At 53.4% G+C, this 17,589-nt stretch overlaps 12 protein-coding genes across 12 annotated transcripts; 5 read left to right on the top strand and 7 right to left on the bottom strand.

Annotated features, from left to right (window-relative positions):
• Positions 1 to 166: 166 nt before the first annotated feature.
• On the top strand, positions 167 to 427 carry LAESUDRAFT_638954 (uncharacterized protein; the record flags this gene model as incomplete). The annotated part of the gene is made up of 1 exon (XM_040903506.1): positions 167 to 427. One exon carries the CDS (start codon positions 167 to 169, stop codon positions 425 to 427), a length of 261 nt encoding a protein of 86 aa, XP_040770395.1.
• A 642-nt stretch (positions 428 to 1,069) lies between these two features.
• LAESUDRAFT_668947 (uncharacterized protein) lies at positions 1,070 to 1,847 on the bottom strand (the record flags this gene model as incomplete). Its single annotated transcript, XM_040905391.1, has 5 exons — positions 1,070 to 1,245; positions 1,296 to 1,481; positions 1,533 to 1,579; positions 1,641 to 1,750; positions 1,800 to 1,847. 5 exons carry the CDS (start codon positions 1,845 to 1,847, stop codon positions 1,178 to 1,180), a joined length of 459 nt encoding a protein of 152 aa, XP_040770394.1. The 3' UTR covers positions 1,070 to 1,177.
• Positions 1,848 to 1,969: 122 nt separating this feature from the next.
• LAESUDRAFT_19736 (uncharacterized protein) lies at positions 1,970 to 5,017 on the top strand. The gene is made up of 8 exons (XM_040901542.1): positions 1,970 to 2,096; positions 2,148 to 2,210; positions 2,267 to 2,404; positions 2,456 to 2,494; positions 2,662 to 2,982; positions 3,040 to 4,287; positions 4,351 to 4,835; positions 4,924 to 5,017. Exons 1-7 carry the CDS (start codon positions 2,057 to 2,059, stop codon positions 4,683 to 4,685), a joined length of 2,184 nt encoding a protein of 727 aa, XP_040770393.1. The 5' UTR covers positions 1,970 to 2,056; the 3' UTR covers positions 4,686 to 4,835; positions 4,924 to 5,017.
• A 110-nt stretch (positions 5,018 to 5,127) lies between these two features.
• Positions 5,128 to 6,708, top strand: LAESUDRAFT_639901 (uncharacterized protein; the record flags this gene model as incomplete). Its single annotated transcript, XM_040903566.1, has 7 exons — positions 5,128 to 5,264; positions 5,326 to 5,590; positions 5,641 to 5,839; positions 5,891 to 6,064; positions 6,119 to 6,318; positions 6,370 to 6,470; positions 6,525 to 6,708. The coding sequence occupies 7 exons, from the start codon at positions 5,128 to 5,130 to the stop codon at positions 6,706 to 6,708; spliced, it is 1,260 nt and encodes a 419-aa protein (XP_040770392.1).
• A 330-nt stretch (positions 6,709 to 7,038) lies between these two features.
• Positions 7,039 to 8,826, bottom strand: LAESUDRAFT_639235 (glutathione-dependent formaldehyde dehydrogenase; the record flags this gene model as incomplete). The annotated part of the gene is made up of 13 exons (XM_040903531.1): positions 7,039 to 7,077; positions 7,132 to 7,220; positions 7,273 to 7,358; positions 7,416 to 7,516; positions 7,583 to 7,830; positions 7,883 to 8,030; positions 8,083 to 8,162; positions 8,217 to 8,270; positions 8,324 to 8,354; positions 8,406 to 8,444; positions 8,494 to 8,535; positions 8,598 to 8,644; positions 8,694 to 8,826. The coding sequence occupies 13 exons, from the start codon at positions 8,824 to 8,826 to the stop codon at positions 7,039 to 7,041; spliced, it is 1,137 nt and encodes a 378-aa protein (XP_040770391.1).
• A 158-nt stretch (positions 8,827 to 8,984) lies between these two features.
• Positions 8,985 to 9,733, top strand: LAESUDRAFT_719191 (DUF1742-domain-containing protein). Its single transcript, XM_040907580.1, has 3 exons — positions 8,985 to 9,022; positions 9,084 to 9,633; positions 9,682 to 9,733. Exons 1-2 carry the CDS (start codon positions 8,993 to 8,995, stop codon positions 9,627 to 9,629), a joined length of 576 nt encoding a protein of 191 aa, XP_040770390.1. The 5' UTR covers positions 8,985 to 8,992; the 3' UTR covers positions 9,630 to 9,633; positions 9,682 to 9,733.
• Positions 9,734 to 10,488: 755 nt separating this feature from the next.
• On the bottom strand, positions 10,489 to 12,137 carry LAESUDRAFT_640138 (uncharacterized protein; the record flags this gene model as incomplete). Its single annotated transcript, XM_040903579.1, has 4 exons — positions 10,489 to 10,989; positions 11,045 to 11,665; positions 11,721 to 11,860; positions 11,912 to 12,137. 4 exons carry the CDS (start codon positions 12,135 to 12,137, stop codon positions 10,489 to 10,491), a joined length of 1,488 nt encoding a protein of 495 aa, XP_040770389.1.
• A 391-nt stretch (positions 12,138 to 12,528) lies between these two features.
• LAESUDRAFT_640551 (ACBP-domain-containing protein) lies at positions 12,529 to 14,182 on the bottom strand (the record flags this gene model as incomplete). The annotated part of the gene is made up of 6 exons (XM_040903606.1): positions 12,529 to 13,550; positions 13,599 to 13,689; positions 13,740 to 13,812; positions 13,863 to 13,926; positions 13,991 to 14,004; positions 14,067 to 14,182. 6 exons carry the CDS (start codon positions 14,180 to 14,182, stop codon positions 12,529 to 12,531), a joined length of 1,380 nt encoding a protein of 459 aa, XP_040770388.1.
• A 145-nt stretch (positions 14,183 to 14,327) lies between these two features.
• LAESUDRAFT_689803 (uncharacterized protein) lies at positions 14,328 to 15,033 on the bottom strand (the record flags this gene model as incomplete). The annotated part of the gene is made up of 2 exons (XM_040906036.1): positions 14,328 to 14,722; positions 14,787 to 15,033. The coding sequence occupies 2 exons, from the start codon at positions 15,031 to 15,033 to the stop codon at positions 14,607 to 14,609; spliced, it is 363 nt and encodes a 120-aa protein (XP_040770387.1). The 3' UTR covers positions 14,328 to 14,606.
• LAESUDRAFT_19769 (uncharacterized protein) lies at positions 14,770 to 15,819 on the top strand. Its single transcript, XM_040901544.1, has one exon. It carries the CDS (start codon positions 15,202 to 15,204, stop codon positions 15,712 to 15,714), a length of 513 nt encoding a protein of 170 aa, XP_040770386.1. The 5' UTR covers positions 14,770 to 15,201; the 3' UTR covers positions 15,715 to 15,819.
• On the bottom strand, positions 15,781 to 16,331 carry LAESUDRAFT_19728 (uncharacterized protein). Its single transcript, XM_040901540.1, has one exon. It carries the CDS (start codon positions 16,120 to 16,122, stop codon positions 15,847 to 15,849), a length of 276 nt encoding a protein of 91 aa, XP_040770385.1. The 5' UTR covers positions 16,123 to 16,331; the 3' UTR covers positions 15,781 to 15,846.
• Positions 16,332 to 16,365: 34 nt separating this feature from the next.
• On the bottom strand, positions 16,366 to 17,586 carry LAESUDRAFT_668926 (dUTP diphosphatase). Its single transcript, XM_040905390.1, has 5 exons — positions 17,372 to 17,586; positions 17,203 to 17,312; positions 17,045 to 17,146; positions 16,918 to 16,988; positions 16,366 to 16,862 (listed from the first exon to the last, which is right to left on the bottom strand). The coding sequence occupies exons 1-5, from the start codon at positions 17,530 to 17,532 to the stop codon at positions 16,797 to 16,799; spliced, it is 510 nt and encodes a 169-aa protein (XP_040770384.1). The 5' UTR covers positions 17,533 to 17,586; the 3' UTR covers positions 16,366 to 16,796.
• Between the last annotated feature and the right edge of the window lie 3 nt (positions 17,587 to 17,589).

The following is a 17,589-nucleotide window of genomic DNA, read 5'->3' as shown; positions in this document are numbered from 1 at the left end:
CGCCTCGCCGTACGCACTCGCCGATGAGCTGCTCTCGTCGCCCTCACGGTCGTGATATCTGACTGGTGCGCTTTATAAAAGCCCACTGAAGTCAATCTCACTGAGGCACGCTATTTTGGATCTTCACACTTACCGCTGCTGGCTCAACTACAACCCTCGAACACTTATGCTCAACGGCATCTCTATTCCGTGGCACAGCGATGGGGAGCTGGCCACCCAGACTCTCAAAGAGGAGTCCAACAACCGCTTTCCCTCGTTCTCCGCAAACGACGCAGTCGCGCTGGGGCTTTCTGTGCGGAAGCGCCTCCGAGCCTCTTCGCGGCATGCGCGAGGCAATGGGATGGTGAATTCCATACAGACGATTGCCGGCCACATTTTATTCGCGTGTACAGTGGGGGACGCAGGAGATGTCAGCCTGGACAGCTGAGCCTGTTCATAGGTTGGTCAACTTGCTGTACGAGGCAACGCGGTTTCAACTGGTGATGCGACCTTCGGCTACTGATGCTATCTGCCGCGATGCGCGGGTGTACAAGGCATGATTGCCATGGTGCGTGTGACAGGATACTCGAGCTACTATTTGGAAGTGGCCAAAGGTCCATAACAGCTTGTGGGCCAAGGTGAATACCGCATCAGCGGAGGGGGTAAGAGGAATTTGCTTCGTCGAAGGTATATTATTGAGACACATACCGCTGCAGCCTTTCCGATTTGGCTTGAGGTGTGTCTTATCTGGTAACAAACACATGATGAGAGTGAGACGTTCCGCAGGTAAGAACGCTCCGTGCTGTCCGATCGCGGTGGTAGCTGCTCAAGCACGGTTGACAGTCGTGTATGTTAAGGCTTTGCAGTGCTGACGGACAGCTGAGACTGTCGTTCATGAAAGCTGGTTGTCGTTGCAATAAGAGATTACCTCACGAAACTGAGCAAGGACGGCCATATACCACCCTCAGTACCGACGCCCATAGCTACAGGTGGTGGTCGAGAGAGCATAGTAAGGACTTGGTTCGATGTCTGCGAGGCGTCCTCAATGTTGACCATAATCTGTCCAGTCTCACGTCGTCTGATGCATTGAACATGCACCATGGTTCAGGGATTCGAGAACAGCACGACCTATGATCTATCACATTACAACGCTAAACCAGGAAATTTGGATATCAGAGGCTGTACAGACGTGTGCAGCCTAAGGTCCTCGATTTTCATCCGAAGACTCCTCGGGATTTTTTGGCCGACTGAGCACTCGAATACTCTCTGTATAAGATTGTCAGTGACAGTTCCTCAATGGCGCGTATATTACGCACCGTGCTTCAAGAAAATTTGCCGGCGACCCTGCGGGGTGTCCGGAGGTGCCTCTGGGTCAGGTTCCCGCAGTTCGAAGTTGGCTTCCACATATACAAAGTATCCTCTCCTTAAAGTACGCAGATAGGCGTTCGAGGTCGGGTTGAAGGATAGGACATTGTGCCACGTTGTCTTCGGTTCCGGCCTCGCTGTGAAAAATCAGCGGTAGCCCAAGTAAAAATGTCAGTCTTTGTGCTCACTGCCTTCTGGAGTGCTCCCAGGGTAACTGGTAGTCGCTACAACGTATCTTCGAAGGCGATGATAGTAGGACAAATATTCGCACGAAACCTGCGAAAGCTAATCCGCACCGTATATATTCTTTCTCGTTCTTGGTGACCCGGACTTCAGGATCAACCCCGAGGCGTCCGATGAGGATGAGTTTCGCGAGGTCTGCAGCGCGGGATGTGGTGGAAAATGCCTAAGATACATATGAGCACGCGCAGAACCATGCTAATTACTATACGCACTCGTGAGGACGTACGGAGAGCACTCAGGCGAGACATATGGGACAGCATTTCCCCGGGAGTTGACTGTAGAGAGTTTGTTTGAGCTGTTTGAGTGCAGGATCGAACTCAAACGCGCGTGACGCGCGTGACCCACGTGAGCTTGCCTTCAACATAAGCGCCCATATTGTTTCAGCAGAATCCACCTCTTGTTCTCTTACCATCAGCCTGTCTTACCATCAGCCTGTGTTCCTGTGTCCTTGCATTGCCAGGTTTGCGCCATGTCTAGACACAGATACGTACGAAATATCGATATCAATGGTAAGACCGGCCGGAAAAATACAGTGCAAGTTGATTGAACCCTACTTCTAGAGGAGCTGGAGGAGGACGTGCTATCAGACGGGGGAGAAGAGGAGCTTTTTCCAGAGGAGTACGGTGCGCATATACCTACCGTAAATCTGTTTCTGTTGCTAATATACACGGTTATGTAGAACAGCTAATGCGCGGACTTGAGCAAGTCAGAGTCACTCTGGGCTCTGAAGAGCAGTCCGACATATCTGATGAAGATATCAAAGACGCACTTTCCTACTATAATTATGACGTCCATCAAAGCGTCAACTGGCTTTTGGGTGAGTGCCATCAACAGTGGCATGATGTTCTCTCCCATAATATCAATGCAGAAGAACAGGAGAAGAGAAAGGCTGCTAGAGAGCGTAAAGGTGGGTCAGCCTCCCTATTCTCGTCCTATCACCTTAGTTGCTGCGATTTTCTTGCTCTGGTGCTTGCTATCATGCCATTGATTACCGCGAACCCCATTGCGCGAAAGCCAACTTTTGTCCTCCGACCGTCCTATGAAGCTTCGACGTTTATTACTTCCGTATCCTAGGCGAAAAATCACTCCCTCCCCCACCTGAAGCCTACGAGGATGCTGGTGCTGATATGCGAACCGTATATCCTGGTTTACCGTCAAGCGCTTCAGGAAGATCGAACATTCCTTTGATTAGACTGGCACCGAGTCAGCCGCAAGAGGAGTTTGAGTATTCTGACTATACGCCGAGCGAGTCTCCACGCCGTCAGCTCAGCACGATCACAGAGCGGACAGAGCAGAGCACTGATACAGGTAGTCTGACGCCGAGAGCTCGCGAGCCTATAAGTCTGCCAAGGACCCCATCGGTGGCAAGCACCAGCGACTACGGAGAGGTAATTGGTATGTCAACATATATTCCTCTTGCTATTCGCGCTGCTGATAACTTTCCGATTCCAGTCCGTCCGGACCAAGATACCAACTTGGTGCCTTCTTCCTCGTCTGCTGCTCGGCCACTTTCCAATGTCGTACCAGCAATATCAATGTCGTCCTCCGAATCTCGCACGGCCACGCCTACTACCATGTCTCCTGTGTCCACGTTCAGTGCGCCTGTACCGTCGCTGTCGTCCATCCCGGACATACCGTCCTTGCATACGAAGAAGTCAACTATACGTCCTGGAAGCGAGAAGAAGTCGAAGTTATCTGCTCTTGCCGGCTCTAGGTCAAGCGCAAGGTCAGCGGGATCCAGTGTCATTTCCGCGAGCGAAGCCTCTAGGTCTCATACACCATCGGAGGAGGAGTCCTTGGCGACTTTCCCGTCGCTGAGACCGACTTCGGCGTCACTGATGTCGAAGAGATACGATGATCAATCATCTATCTCTGGAACGTCATCCATGTCAATGCATGTCCGCCGAGCGGTTCAGACTGCTCTAGATCTGGAAGCTCCTGACCGGATCGCGAGTTCATCTGAATCACGCTCCCATCATCACCACCACGCTTCGCTCTCGCAGGATCCTTCTGAGTCTGCCACTGCTCAGCCGCTACCTGAGCCACAACCTCAACGATCTCCTCCCCAAGCAATGATTTCTTCCCCTCCTACGAGGACAGCTGTGCCGATTCCTGAAAGTAGCGCAGCACAGCTACATCATCGCCGTTCTCACCTACCAACCCCGCCGGCCACTGAGCAAGCAGCGACGGTGCCGCCTCAGGAAATTGCTCCTGATAGTAACCTCCCAGTATCGGAGGTGATACGCCTCCCTGCGCTATCAGAAGCAACAGCTCGTCAATCCTCGAAGCTTGCGAAGCTGGCTCAAGCAAAGGCGCAACAGGGACCGTGGATGCCAAAGCCGAGGAAGTCGTCAGCAGAGCAGTTTAATCCCTTGCAATTGCGTGGCAGCCACACGAAATATATGATGCCGATTGCCAACGGTCCCACAGCGACAACAGCAATTACGACTTCATACCAGACTCTTGCCAGTCTAGCAACGGCAGCGCGGTCTGAGCTTCCTCCTTCCATACTCCCTTCAGGACGCGTGGGCGATTTTTTGGCACCAAGAGTGGATCACGGAGGAGTTGAAACGAAGACGTCGAAGTTAGCTATGAAAAGCCGTAAAGCACATCAGAAACACGAGCCTGAGCCTGCTATTGACAAGCCCCAGCCCACTCCGAGCGAGCTTCCGCTTTTCTCGCCTAAAGGCACCCGCACCCGTGCGTCTCCATCGGCCTTCGCTGCGCTTCTCATCCATGACATTCCTTTAATCGTGTCCGAAGACAAGTCCAGCACGCGACACGGGCGGACGGAGAAGGGAAGGGAGGAGAGATCACGCTCGTCAGAACGCCAGGCGGCCGGCTATTCTACCAGGACTCGCACTGGTTCATTGAGTCATCGTGAGAGACGGGAGACGGCCCTCTCCTCTGTGGCTGAGCTGTCACCGCTGGCTGGTTTCGCCTTCGATATACCCAGTCCTGACGATATTGTATCCAATGCTCGGAGGGGGACATCTTTGGCAGCACGTTCTGGTTCCGGTCCTTCATCAGGGTCGCATTCTGCTCCTTCCGGGCGTTCTGCTCGCGGTCATTCTGCAGTTGACGCTGTTGCTTCCTGATCGAGCTGTATTGACATATGCTAACTATTCAATTTGTATCAATATATTCCAGCTGCTAAGGAACGCGAGAAGGCTGCGAAACTGGCACAGCACAAAAAGGAGACTCAGACGAGTGCAACAGCGTCGGCCGCTGCAAAGGTACCTAAAAAAGTGCGTATCCCGATGAAGGGTACCGCTTCACCCTCTCGATCTGGGGACCAGCAACAACTAGATTTGTCCGGGCTGAATATCACGGAAGAGATGCCTCCTCCAGAGGAAGAACCACCGAAGGCGGCGATTGCACTTGATAAGCTATTGGACGAAGTCAAGAAGGAGTTGCAGGACCGCGAACAGAAGGAGAAACAGACGTTGAGTCTGGTTGTGATTGGTATGGCTTTCAAGATTCGTCCATTGTCTGTACTAACTCCATGTAGGCCATGTCGATGCAGGCAAGTCCACATTGATGGGCAGGCTCCTCTATGAAGTGGGTCGTATGGACGAGAAGAAGCGCATTGCGAACGAACGAGGCAGCAGCAAGATGGGAAAGCGCAGCTTTAGCTGGGCATGGGAGCTGGATGGAACCACTGAAGAACGTGAACGGTGAGACTACGCTCTGCAAGTTCTGCATTCCTTCTTGCAGGTTTGCTGATCTGATGTGTAGAGGTATAACAATGGATATAGCACTTCAGTCCATCTCTACTCCTCACAGGGAGATCACGATATTGGATGCGCCGGGGCACAAGGACTTCATTCCGAACATGATTTCTGGCGCCTCACAAGCTGATTGCGCTCTGCTCGTCGTAGACGCCGCCATTGGAGAGTTTGAGGCCGGTTTCCAGCGGGGTGGCCAGACCAGAGAGCACATTCTCCTGGTTAGGAGCCTTGGTGTCACGCAAGTCGTCGTTGCGGTCAACAAGCTAGATCAGGTGAGTCGCTCGAGGGACCTTCATAGCTTGATCATAGAAAGCGCTACTAGGTGCAATGGGAGAAGTCGAGATACGACGAAATATGTGACGCGATGAAGCCTTTCCTGGTCCAGTCCGGCTTTCAGCCGTCAAGGACGAAGTTCGTGCCCGTGGGAGCGATGGCGGGAGTGAATCTCACTGCACGCAAAGGACCATACGCCGACGCACTCAATACATGGTACAGCGGACCAACTCTGCTCGACTTGCTAGGTGAGTCGTTACCGTCCTATGGAGAATCTGTGTATAATGTAGGGCTTGCAGATCGCCTGAATCCACCTTCTCGTGACATAACCGCGCCGCTGCGATTCCCCGTATCCAATGTATTCAGAGAGCAAGGATTCGGTCTCGGCGTGTCAGGTCGTGTGTGCGGCGGTGTTGTGCAAGTCGGGGAACGTTTGAGAGCACTACCTGGTGACGGTACCGCGGTCGTAAAGAGTATGTCATTGTGTCCGAAGGCAAAGGTTTTGCTGATGGGCTATCTTCATGAAGCAATATCGAACGATGAGCAGAGTCTGCCGTGGGCGGCAGATGGCTCTAATGTCACCCTTTATCTGACATCGGTGGATCCTGCCCACGTTGCCATTGGCAGCGTCCTCTGCCGACCTACAGACCTCGTCCCCTTGGCCAGCGTGTTTACAGCGAGAGTGATTGTTTTTGATATTGACATACCTATCACTGCTGGTGCATCAGTGCGTGGACAAGTCAATGAGATAACTGATGTCACACTCACCCTGAGCTAGATTGAGCTTTTCCACCAATCGCGCGATGTATCGGCTTCGATATCGAAGGTGGTAGCTACCCTAGATCGCGCTACTGGAACTATCATCAAGAAGAGTCCTCGGTCTGTCCTTGCTTCCTGACCAAGAATAATACGGGTTGTTCATGTTCCCTACAGCGTACTGCCGAAGAATGCGTCTGCAGAAGTACAAATTTCTCTTCGTAGCGCCGCGATGAGCGGTCCATCAGCCAAGGCCCAGCCGATACCGATCGAACCTTTCGCCGTAAATAAAGACATGGGCAGAATCCTCATTCGCAGGGGTGGGGAGACCATAGCTGCAGGTGAGTTCTCTGATGTCTAGACAGTGCTCTCACTTATGCTGCTCAGGTATTGTCCTGGGAATTGTGGCATGAAAAGTGGTTGAAATCTGATTCATCGTGGATGTCAATTATTGTCGAAGCACACGAACTAGCTCTATGTAGAATCGCACTGTCTGTAAAACTGTACCTCCATATAGCTTCTCACTGACGGATGTAGACGCATGTACTTCCGAGGGCGCGTTGCATACGGGCTCACTTGTCTATGCATATCATTGAATTCGTCTGGTAGCGATCCAGACGTGTACCTATACATTGGTTTACTACATCTTCTGTTGTGCCTGCTCGACGTATCTGTCGCCAACGTCTATGATCTAGGACATATCCACCACACAGCGAATGCAGTTGCCATCCTGCAAGGCATAAGGATAAGCGAGTTGCAAGCTCATTAGAACGCCAGTACTTACGTGCATATCGTGGAAGCCCTCATTGATGTCGGCCAACGTCCGGTTGTGAGTGACATACTCATCGACTTTGACCTTCCCAGCCATATAATCTGCACACGCCGTCAGCCCACAGCGAAAATTGAGAAGGGGCGACTGTCGTACCCTCGACAAGGCCGGGGAGCTCGGTGCGGCCCTTCACGCCACCGAACGCAGTGCCACGCCACGTACGGCCAGTGACGAGCTGGAATCTGGTTCACCCAAGTGGATGAGGGCGTGCACACGCTGTATACCAGTTTTGCACTTACGGGCGAGTAGAGATCTCCTGGCCAGCAGCCGCGACACCAATGATGGTGCTGACACCCCAGCCTTTGTGGCATGCCTCAAGGGCAGCACGCATGACGTGGACCTATGCGGGAGGATCACCAAGTCAGGATCACCAAAACATGGAAGGGCATCAGAAAATAAAACTTACATTGCCCGTGCAATCGAATGTGTAGTCCAAACCACCATCCGTTAGCTCGATCAGGTAGTCCTGGATCCTGGTGCCCTCTGGAAGCTTGCTCGGGTTCACAAAGTCCGTCGCGCCGAACTTGCGTGCCCAGGCCTCCTTCCCGGGGTTGGTGTCGACTGCGATGACGCGCGACGCCTTCACGAGCGCGGATGTTGCGATGACGCCGAGCCCGATGGCGCCACAGCCAAAGACAGCCACCGTCGACCCGGCTGGATATATGCACTTTAATATGGCGTTGGCAAAATGTTCGAAGGGACTCACGGATTCCCGGCTGTTTGACCACTGCACCCCAGGCCGTGGTGATACCGCAACCGAGTAGGCAGACGCGCTCAAGGGGCGCCTTCGGGTTGACGGCGACCACGGAGACGTCCGCGACAACGGTGTACTGCGAGAACGTCGATGTACCCATCTGGGTCAGGGTGAATATGCGACATCGCGAGGGCATTGCGAGACAAACATACGAAATGGTGGAGCTTTTGTCCCTTGCATGTGAAGCGGACGGTGCTGTCAGGCATCAGTCCCTTACCCTGAGTAGCTCGGACTATATATGTGCGTAAGTAGTTGGACGCGTTCAATGCAGGACAGCTAGAAGCACCTTTTCCGCAGAGGTTGGTCTTCCCGCTCTTGCAGAACTTGCACTCGCGACATTCTAATCAAATGTCAACCTTTGCAGTATGAAAGACTGGCAGCGTCGACACTTACCGGCGGTGTACAGGGGGATGACATGGTCGCCCTATGCAAAACGTTCAGTTCTTTTCTCAGCGGAGATATCGGCAATACGTACCGGCTTGACGCTGGTGACGCCCTCGCCTACGGACTCGACCTGGAGACGATCAACCACTGATGCGAAGAACGTTATGACAGCGACTCACGATTCCGCCGCCCTCGTGGCCGAGGATGACCGGGAACACTCCCTATTGATGAAAGAAGCGTTAGATGATCAATGATTCGGACGATGTGGTTGGTTGCTGCTGACCTCAGGGTCCTTGCCACTGCGAGTGTACTCATCGGTGTGACAGATGCCTTTACCAGACGATGAGCGCGGGGAGATTCGTGACAGGAGATTACGTACCAGTGTATAGAATATGGATGCGGACTTCATGAGGACCCGGAGGGGCGACCTCGACCTCCTCGATCTTGAGGGGCTCGCCGGCGGCCCAGCACACTGCAGCCTTGCACGTTATGGGTTTGCCTACGGTCGACATCGTCGTGTGTGTGAGAGAGGAATGAGCGGGCTCAGAAAATGGACCTCTGACGTCGATAGCCCGAGGCCTATATATGCGCGGGCCACCTGTTCTCCCGAAACTTATCACTTGATCACTCCGCAAGATTATTGCTCAGCGGTCTTCCGTCTCGTGAACAATCCTGATCATGTCTTTCACAAATCTCTACTACAAGCGCGTGAGTCAGTCCGACGCTCCGCTCGTCGTCGAGCCCACCATGTGTACATCCGTATCTACAGGCAGTAGCTACCGCGCGGCCGTGCTACGTCTGCCACAAGCCGACGACGACAGTGCTCGCGACAATTCAGACGGTGGACTTCATCTACGTGTGTGATACGCATCTGTCGGATCCCGGCTTCGCGAGTCAGGTGGCCGATGCGAGCGATGGCTTGGGGGGCAGCGGTGCGAAGGCGGGCCTTTCTCCGGAGGAGATCGCTAAGGTGAAGCGGGAGTGGGAGGAACGCCAGAAAAAGAAGCAGGAAAAGGAGAAGGAGAAGGAGAAAGGCACGGATAAGGACGGTAAGGCTGGACAGGATACCGACGAAGGAGAGAAGAAAGGGAAGGAAGGATCGAAGAGCCCTACCAGCGTACCGGGCTCACTCAGTTCTGGCTCAACCACTCCTTCGACGCCGGCCGTCAAGCCTTCTCACCAACGGTATACACTCCACCGCGACATATTCGCAATGCGCCTCGCCGAACATCGCAAGCGGAAGCAGGCTGCCCAAGCCCGAGAACTCGCCCCCCGTCTACCAGGAGCTCCAAGAGCGGGCATTCCAAACAATTGAAACGGTGAGTGCTGTATGAGTGATGTATCGCGTTGTTCACTCACTTGAGAAGACTTTGGCCATCTAATAGATATCCCTTGTGCTTGATTTTCGTGCTACCCACGCTATCTTGACGTTTTGTATGTAACATTCAACTACTAGGACCTCACGCGGATCTTCGAATCGGATGTTGGAGAATTGCGCTTTGGGAAGGAACGCCGGAAGCCCACGGGACGGATTCATCAGTCACGACCGGCTAGAAGGCAAATGTGTCCTGTCATGAGGTACAGGTGCGGATATGCTCGGTGTTGGTGGGTAGAGGCGCGATAATGACGATCAGGTGAGCGTGTCGCAGCAACCCTGCGTGATCACATTCGCGACGCTGAACGCGACATTTCGCTGTGTTTGCTCCTAGACTTGAAATTGTATGCTGCCAAGGGACGATCATACGAGTTGCGACCTCGCGAACGACAGTCGATGCGTGAGTGCGACATTTGTAAACGCATCGTTGGCTGCGCGTATTTTCTAGTCATCATCAGCACTGAATCCCTCGGGAAGTGCCCCTCTAACAGCTGATAACAGTTCACGCTAACAGAAATAAAACCTAGTAGCTGCGACAACTAGACGTCCCGGTACCGCAACACGGACCAATATCTTCCCATAAATGGTCAGCGATTGAGCCTTTAGATGCTCCTTGCGCCCCGACTACAGACCTTCTTGCTGGATATCTGTCTAGGTCGCAGTCACCCGAACGAATCCATAAGTGCTATATCGTGTACGTAGTCGTGAAACGTATAGTACTTATCAGTCACTGCGAGGTGGATTGTGCTTACATAGGTATCGTATTGTATATGGTGTTACCAGAATCTTTACCTAATATTCACGCTGCGAATGGATTGCAGTCACATACCATCGCCCGTACCGCGAAACTCGCAAAGCTGCCCAACGTCAGCCCACCCACCAAGCAAAAGCTCGCCACCGTCGCCGCAACATCCACGTCCTCCGTGCGCCCTCTTAATCGCGGGTTGTGCGTCACCGACGGCGCGGCCATCATGCACATACTCGACACGTACCCGTTTGACAGCCCGAACAACAGTAGGATCAGCATGAACAGCACGTCGGAGGTGATGATGGGCCGGATCGCGGCGGGAGATGACCACTGAATGTTGCAAATGAGGAAGAGCGGGATGAAGAGCGTGCGTGCCAGCGCGAACGTGAGGAGACGCCGTGCGGACCAGACGAGAAGGCGCGGGAGGGAGCAAAGGAAGCGGCCAAGGAGGTCGCCGACGTTGTACACCAAGAAATGGATGGCGCTGAATAGTAGCTGATGCGTGCCCGGATTGCTTGATCTAACTGAGATGGTAATAGGAGGGTAAACGGACTGGCGACACTGATGTCAGATATGGACCTTGAAAGTGAGGACCATCAATGCTCACCAATGTTATAACGAATACGTAGGCTACAGCAATGTTATATGGCAAGTTCAGTCTAACTAACCGGAGCATCTGTACTCTGCCATTCATGGTCTTACGGCCACCCGCGGTAAGGGTATGCGTCTCATCAGGAATCTCGCCGCTGTCCACGGGAGGCGGTCGCACACGAGATCTCGAGCGAGCCAGCAAGGTTCGGTATCCTGGGAGTTTGGTCATCCACGCTTGCGCGAACTGAGTGAGCACGAGGAAAACCGTAGACAGCCCGAAGAAGAGCGCGGCGGAGTTCTCCTCTGCTGTCCTTGAGAGCGCTACTACATCCACCTGCGGAGACGGTGCAATGCGTGTAGACGCGGCGGCACTGAGCACCTGCACGCCGCTGATGATCACGCCCACTGCCGCCTGGCCGGACATGACGGCTTGCATGGCTCTATGGCCAAAGAGAGAGGCGACCGCAACGACAGCTGTCTGCAGATACGAACCTGCAGACGCTTGCAGCATTCCGATGAGGAGCACGAAGGTGAAGAAGACACCGGGAGGTGGGTGGAACCAGGTGCTCGCGGTAAGCAAAGCTGTCAGAAGTGCAAGCCATGTCAAGGAGAAAAGCACACGGCGAGAATTCGATGCCTTCCACAAGATGAAAATTAAAATGGGAGCTTTGCGAGTGAATTGTAGTGCATACCTGCTTAGAAGTAGCGGTCGCGTGCGCGAGTAAGCTAAAATTGGCGATCGTGAACGTCGTGGAGAGATACGACGAGAATGAGCTTTGCAAGCTCGACCCTTCTAGCCTCGACATGAAGTATGGAGTTGCTGTGATCATGACTGGTTGTGTTATGAGCAATCGCTATCATAGGTCCAAGCAGAGCGGCATACCGTTCCATGGTAAAAGCACGGCACATCCCAGAACGAAGTGTATCCAGCGTATGCGAGCATCAACCTCTACCGGGGGATTGGCACTGTCCAACTCGACGTCGCTCTCTTCCGAGCTGAGCTCCAGCGAAGGCCTGAATGGCTCAGACGCGACGGGTGCCTGGGGTATCGGGTGGTAGACAGCCTCGAACGCATGGTCTGACAAGGAATGCCGACGGTTCTCGGTCATTGTCGACTAGTGCTAGTGGGCGTTTGACACGAACCAGTATGATGATAAGACAGACCTGCCAGGCGTGGTGGAGTTTCATCGCGAGGGCGCGCAGGGGACTCCCAAGCTCTCTATGTCCCAAGCCTGACTAGCTGACTGACCGAGTTCGGCTCAGCCAGCGGCAACCTCGGTCGACTACTGTCTACAGCTCGTGTCATTCCTCGCGCCTATCTCGAGCTCGGTCCAACCTGTTCAGCTCTTTCTCGCGTTTAGGAGACTCCGTTGAAGTGTAACATAAAACAGCTGACGAGGCTTATAGCCTGAGAGGACGACTCAAATCTAACGCCATTCCCTTCCATGTCGAAATAGATCATAGCAACATGCAAGCATTCCGGGATATCACACTAATGAGTTAAACACCGCGGTCCACCATCCGTCGCGGCTGTCTCTGTCCAATCACTGCCAACCACAGAAAACCTAATGCAGCGCGCACCTCTCGCCTGCGCACCCCGCTGCGTCTCCACATCAGCTTCATCGCTGCAAGAACGCACAGTATGAATGAGGCGTCCAGGAATAGCCGCCGCACGATGACCATCGCCGGCGAACGGCCCTGCCCGTTTGCCAGGAACGATGTGATGAACCTGAGCATGGAGAGGACACGAGCAAGCGGGCGAAGGACAAGCGACCACATGCCCATATCGTCCAGATCCCACTCTCCACCGTTGCCCTGCATCGCGGCGCTCCACCGAGGAGAACGCTGACCCGGAGAAGACAGGGATGTTGACAAGCGCAGCGTTTCCAGACTCTCTATCCGTTCGCTGAGAGATGCCATTGTCGCCTGCATGTTCTCTACGGCCCGTTCCAGCGTTGGTCGGGAGGCTGGGCGCGCCGGTACGTTGCCGTAGGTAGCGTACGGCCTGCGCTGCTGCTGCTGGCTGGGTGCTCTGTATCCTGCAGGCGGAGGGTATGCGTGGATGGATGACGTCAGATCCGTGGTAGATGCATGTGAGAAGCGGTCCTGATAGGAAGATGCGGTTGGAGCGTAACCCGAAGAGGCGTGAATGGGTGCCGGTTCTGCAAACGCGGATTCGGTGTGGAATTCTGGCAAAGGCTGAGTGGCTGGGACGCTCGCACTGTGTGGCGGCGGAGACAGCAGTGACCCAGCCATCGGCGTGCGGTAGCGCCTCGAGGACATGGAAGATTGAGGGCGGGTCATCTGAGTGCTCTGCGCATAGACGGAGGTAACTGGGGCCACGCGGTCATTCTCGTCCTCCTCTTCCTCTGCGCTGCTTTCATCGGTGCGGGGATCGTGCATGTGGCCGGGCATAGGAAAGTCAGACTGACCACTGAGTTGGACTGCCTGGTAGTGAGGCGAATGGTCGTCAGACGTGGTCGACCCGGATGAGCTAGATGCGCGCGATCGCGAGAGCGAACCTACATCATGTGAGTGCATGACCGTAAAGTCGAAGGGGGAAAACCCACCACTCATGACGAGGCTGGATGGATCTCCATATGATTCTAATTCCCGCACTAAGTCCATCGCGACTGTCTTGTCGGAATACCTTCGAAGGACCTAGTAACATTAACACGTTTTGATCTACCAGCAAAAAGCATTGGTCTAACCTTTAATAATGCGTCAACGTAGAGCATCTTCGCCTCATACGAGTCCAAATCTTTATGCTTCGCCCACGCGTCCCTACGCCTCACGTCACGCAAAGCGTCGAATACGTACTGTTGAACACGCACCATTTAGCCCTGCCCAACATGTCCCACATATTCGGTCTCGGAGATTGCACATTCCCGACGGTGGCTGCAACCCATCCAGCATCATGTCAACACGGCTCGAAAGAGGGCCAAGGACGCGAGCTAGGCACCTTGTTTGTACAGACTGCGTACACGTAACCGTGAACTCGAGGGAACTGGCATGCAAGGTGGACAACTGCGACGCACCTGTACATCGTCAGCTTCTCCTCGTACCCAGTTTGGATTGGGCCATTCTTGGGCAGGCTCTGAACGATCTCTACCGCGCGGTCGAACTGTGCGTCTATGAGGGTTCGCGGATCCATTTTGCGGCGAACAGTCAGTATTTGCGCAGCTAGAAAGTATATACAGTGACGAGACGACTGTCTGGTGACTGGAGAATCTGGGGAAAGTATGGGGAAAGCTGCAATGTTGTTGGAATGTGATAATGATTCAAGCTTCAAGCTTAAGCTCAAGTGCGTGTCGGCTATATGTATTTTTCCCACGATTACAAAAGTTCCTCCGGATTGATAAAAGCCTCCAACGTGGCCTAATAGGACTATTGTGCACAGTGGCTTGGCCAATTGTGCACAATACGACTAGACCAGGTCGAGCAGACTATGCAACATGATCATATTCTCACTTAGAGTACTTTCCACCTGGAATGCATGTCTTTTGATCACATTTGCAGCGTTGGCACAAGGCGAACGATAGACGAGATGAAGCAGGATCATGCGACAGTGTAGACGACTATGATGATAGCTTCGGACGGCTAGTGAACCCTGGTGGAATGCGAGATGTACCCTCGGCCCAACTGAACTTCAATGAGCCAGGTATCTTCTCTTCCCGCTCGCTGACTACCTTTCCTGAAGAATTCATTTCAAATAGACGTTAGAGAGCAGTCGGTTATGCAGGAGCACAGAAACGCACCTTTCCATGTCAAGATGCCCCATGCCTTGCCATGCTTGCCCTCAAGCTTCAGGCTTGTCCGTGTGACCTCCCAGTAGCAGTTCGGAATCCCCTTTGACGTCCACCTTATCTTATGCACCCGCTGCCCGACACCATCCTTCGGATATCGCGAGAGGACTTCGTAGAGGTTTCCTGGTCGGTTGGTGAGGGACGGAGGAAGCTGTTTTGGCAGCAGCTGTCGGATGGCGCTGGCGAGAGATGATGACATCTGGTAGACAGAGCAAGAGTCAGAAAGTCGTGAGGGGGAAGAGCTAGAGAGAATAACTTGCCCGTGTGCAAGGTCGAGCCTGAAGAACGCGGCAAGCGCTTCCCGTTGCAGGTTGTAATAATTCAGTCGCCTTGGGCGCTTCACGCGACGTCCTCTTGTTTCTTCACCATGTACTCACGCAGCCTTCGACTTGCCACTCTACTTCCTTTGAGATGCAACGGTCCTCTCAAGCAAACCACCAGGCTTAACTCTACCATCTCTAGTCCACAAGTCGACACTCTCGGAATACCCACCAAGCCCACCTGGTCCGTGAACGACTTGCTATCGTCATATCCCCAGCCGACTATCTCGGCTTCCACCCTCAAGAAACTACACGAACTATCAGCTCTTATACCACCTGCGGAGGGCACCCCGGAGCATGCCAAGCTGACTCGCGAGATGGAAGGTCTGGTGAAGCTGGTGGAAGCAGTAAAGCTGGTCGACACGACTGAAGTGCAAGTCGGACAGGATGGTGAAAGCGTTCCGGACGGGAGGATATGGGCTGAGGGAACAGGAATCGAGCTGGATCACAACAAAGCGACTCTTAGCGACTCTGATACTCCCTCTGGCCGCGACCTGCTGCGCCATTCCTCTCGAGCGCAGGACGGCTTATATGTCGTCGATGCCGACAAGAACAAATAGTCAGCGGTTGCCGCAGTGCGCACGCGGTCTCTATTAACTGCATACTCCAGGCTGGCAGCTGGCATTCGTTCAGCAATATGGGTACATGTATACACTATACACTATACACGTCATTTGAGCCTGGCAAGAACGCTACGTTGCATGGAGGTCTTCGCGCAGTGAAGGGCTTCCTGTTTCTTGAACCCACGATATGGTGGACATGAAGGACTGATGTACACGTTCAAAAGGAGCGGACCTATTAGGGGAGGTCAGAGTGGGCGATTCTCGCCCGATTCTGAGTGTCGCTGCGACGCCGATTCTGGTCGACGCGGAATTGGGCGCTTCGAAGGATCGCACCAGAATCGTAGCTTTTTGAGAAGCGGCTCGCGAGCCGCTTCTAAGCTCAGAATCGGCTGGCCGATTCTGCATAGCTGGATTCTCTTTACCACGTACTCAGTTATGATGATTTGTAAGCAGACTACATGTGCAATCCACATTTTTACAAAACTCGGTGATGTGAATACAACAGCTCTTTACCATATTCCTTGCGATGTCTTTGGTGTTTAATGTGAATCTTTGTATCATCAAGATGAGCCCGAAGTAGATTTTCTGCTCGGTGGCGGAGCTAAGTCCGGCGGGGTATAGGGCTGCGTAGGGCCACCAGTACTGAGTGGTAAACTCTGATTTATGAGACTTGAACAGTACAATTCATATTGTCTCTTAGAGCTACTCGACATAAAAGGCAAATGTCCAACTTGCCCATAGCAGAATCAAAAGGACAATCGTGTACTGGAGAATTGGGGGTGTTCAGAGTGAGAACCCGATTCTGCATCGATTTTGTGACCTGAAGCGCATGGAGAATCTGGTCAGAGTCGGCGTCAGAATCGGGTGAGAATCGCCCACTCTGACCTCCCCTATTATTCCGCAGTTGAATCTACAATAGCTACAAGATTGTACAGATATACATCGTGGAAAGAAGTACGAAAATGTCCAAACAAAAGGGGGGGATCCATGAATGGCGACAGAGTGCAAAAAATCAGCACAAAACTCATCGCTTCCACCACCGACGTCTGCCCCAAGTCTATACAGGCCTCGTCGTTTTACTACAGGCGATTGTGGCCACCAGTTGAGCCGAAACCCCCCAAGCCACGCACTGTATCCTCCAATTCCTGTGGTAAAGGTGAATTAGGTGTGAGCCAAAGGGACAATCGCAGCGACGCTCACCTGAACCTCCATGACCTCTGGCGTAAGAATGCGCTCCAAAATGAGCTGTGCGACACGATCACCTTCCTTAACTGGCCAGTATAGGATAGTCGTAAGCACACGTTCGTCAAAGACAAGTCCAACGTACCCTCAAAGTCCTCATCTGATAGGTTAAATAAGAGTATGTAGACAACCCCCCGGTAGTCAGCGTCGATGACACCTGCCCCTGTATCAATCATGAACTTGGATGCTGGATAGTCACCATGTCAACGAGCAGGAAGTGGATATACCAGACGCGTGTCATACCTAGGCCACTACGCGGCGCGACGCGTCCGTATGTCCCTGGGGGGACCGCGATAGAAAGCTGCGTGTCCACCATAGCCTTGCCCCTCGCTGGGACGACCTTATTCTCGGCACTGCGAGGAGTCTGCATTAGTAGTGGAACGCCATAGACACATCTTATCGCATTCAGCACCTGCACAAGTCGTACCCTGCTGAGAGTGGCGAACCGCGCGTCGGGAGCTTTGCTTTATCGGAAAGACGCTTGACGCGAAGGCTTGAGACGGGAGCGGCCTCAGACTTGACCTTCCCCGACTTGAGCGAGGACCTGCGTCTCTTGTTTGGTCTTTGTTCCATGATGACTGAGGGAAGAGAGCGGGGAGAGGACGAGGCGGTGGTGATGTGGTATCTGGC

Source organism: Laetiporus sulphureus (genome assembly GCF_001632365.1).
Source record: "Laetiporus sulphureus 93-53 unplaced genomic scaffold LAESUscaffold_1, whole genome shotgun sequence".
Taxonomy (NCBI): domain Eukaryota; kingdom Fungi; phylum Basidiomycota; class Agaricomycetes; order Polyporales; family Laetiporaceae; genus Laetiporus; species Laetiporus sulphureus.
The sequence above is the reverse complement of the archived record's forward strand: the minus strand, read 5'-3'. Positions and strand labels throughout refer to the sequence as shown.

Bases quoted from the DNA above. Each gene is read 5' to 3' on its own strand.
- LAESUDRAFT_19769 (XM_040901544.1), top strand. From the start codon at position 15,202: ATGTACTCACGCAGCCTTCGACTTGCCACTCTACTTCCTTTGAGATGC.
- LAESUDRAFT_719191 (XM_040907580.1), top strand. From the start codon at position 8,993: ATGTCTTTCACAAATCTCTACTACAAGCGC. The intron at 9,023-9,083 runs GTGAGTCAGTCC...CCGTATCTACAG, and splicing joins CAAATCTCTACTACAAGCGC to GCAGTAGCTACCGCGCGGCC.
- LAESUDRAFT_668926 (XM_040905390.1), bottom strand. From the start codon at position 17,532: ATGGAACAAAGACCAAACAAGAGACGCAGGTCCTCGCTCAAGTCGGGG. The intron at 16,989-17,044 runs GTACGTTGGACT...TATACTGGCCAG, and splicing joins ATCAGATGAGGACTTTGAGG to TTAAGGAAGGTGATCGTGTC. The intron at 16,863-16,917 runs GTGAGCGTCGCT...CCTTTACCACAG, and splicing joins CAGAGGTCATGGAGGTTCAG to GAATTGGAGGATACAGTGCG.
- LAESUDRAFT_19736 (XM_040901542.1), top strand. From the start codon at position 2,057: ATGTCTAGACACAGATACGTACGAAATATCGATATCAATG. The intron at 2,211-2,266 runs GTGCGCATATAC...ACGGTTATGTAG, and splicing joins GCTTTTTCCAGAGGAGTACG to AACAGCTAATGCGCGGACTT. The intron at 2,405-2,455 runs GTGAGTGCCATC...ATATCAATGCAG, and splicing joins AAGCGTCAACTGGCTTTTGG to AAGAACAGGAGAAGAGAAAG.
- LAESUDRAFT_19728 (XM_040901540.1), bottom strand. From the start codon at position 16,122: ATGCAGAATCGGCCAGCCGATTCTGAGCTTAGAAGCGGCTCGCGAGCC.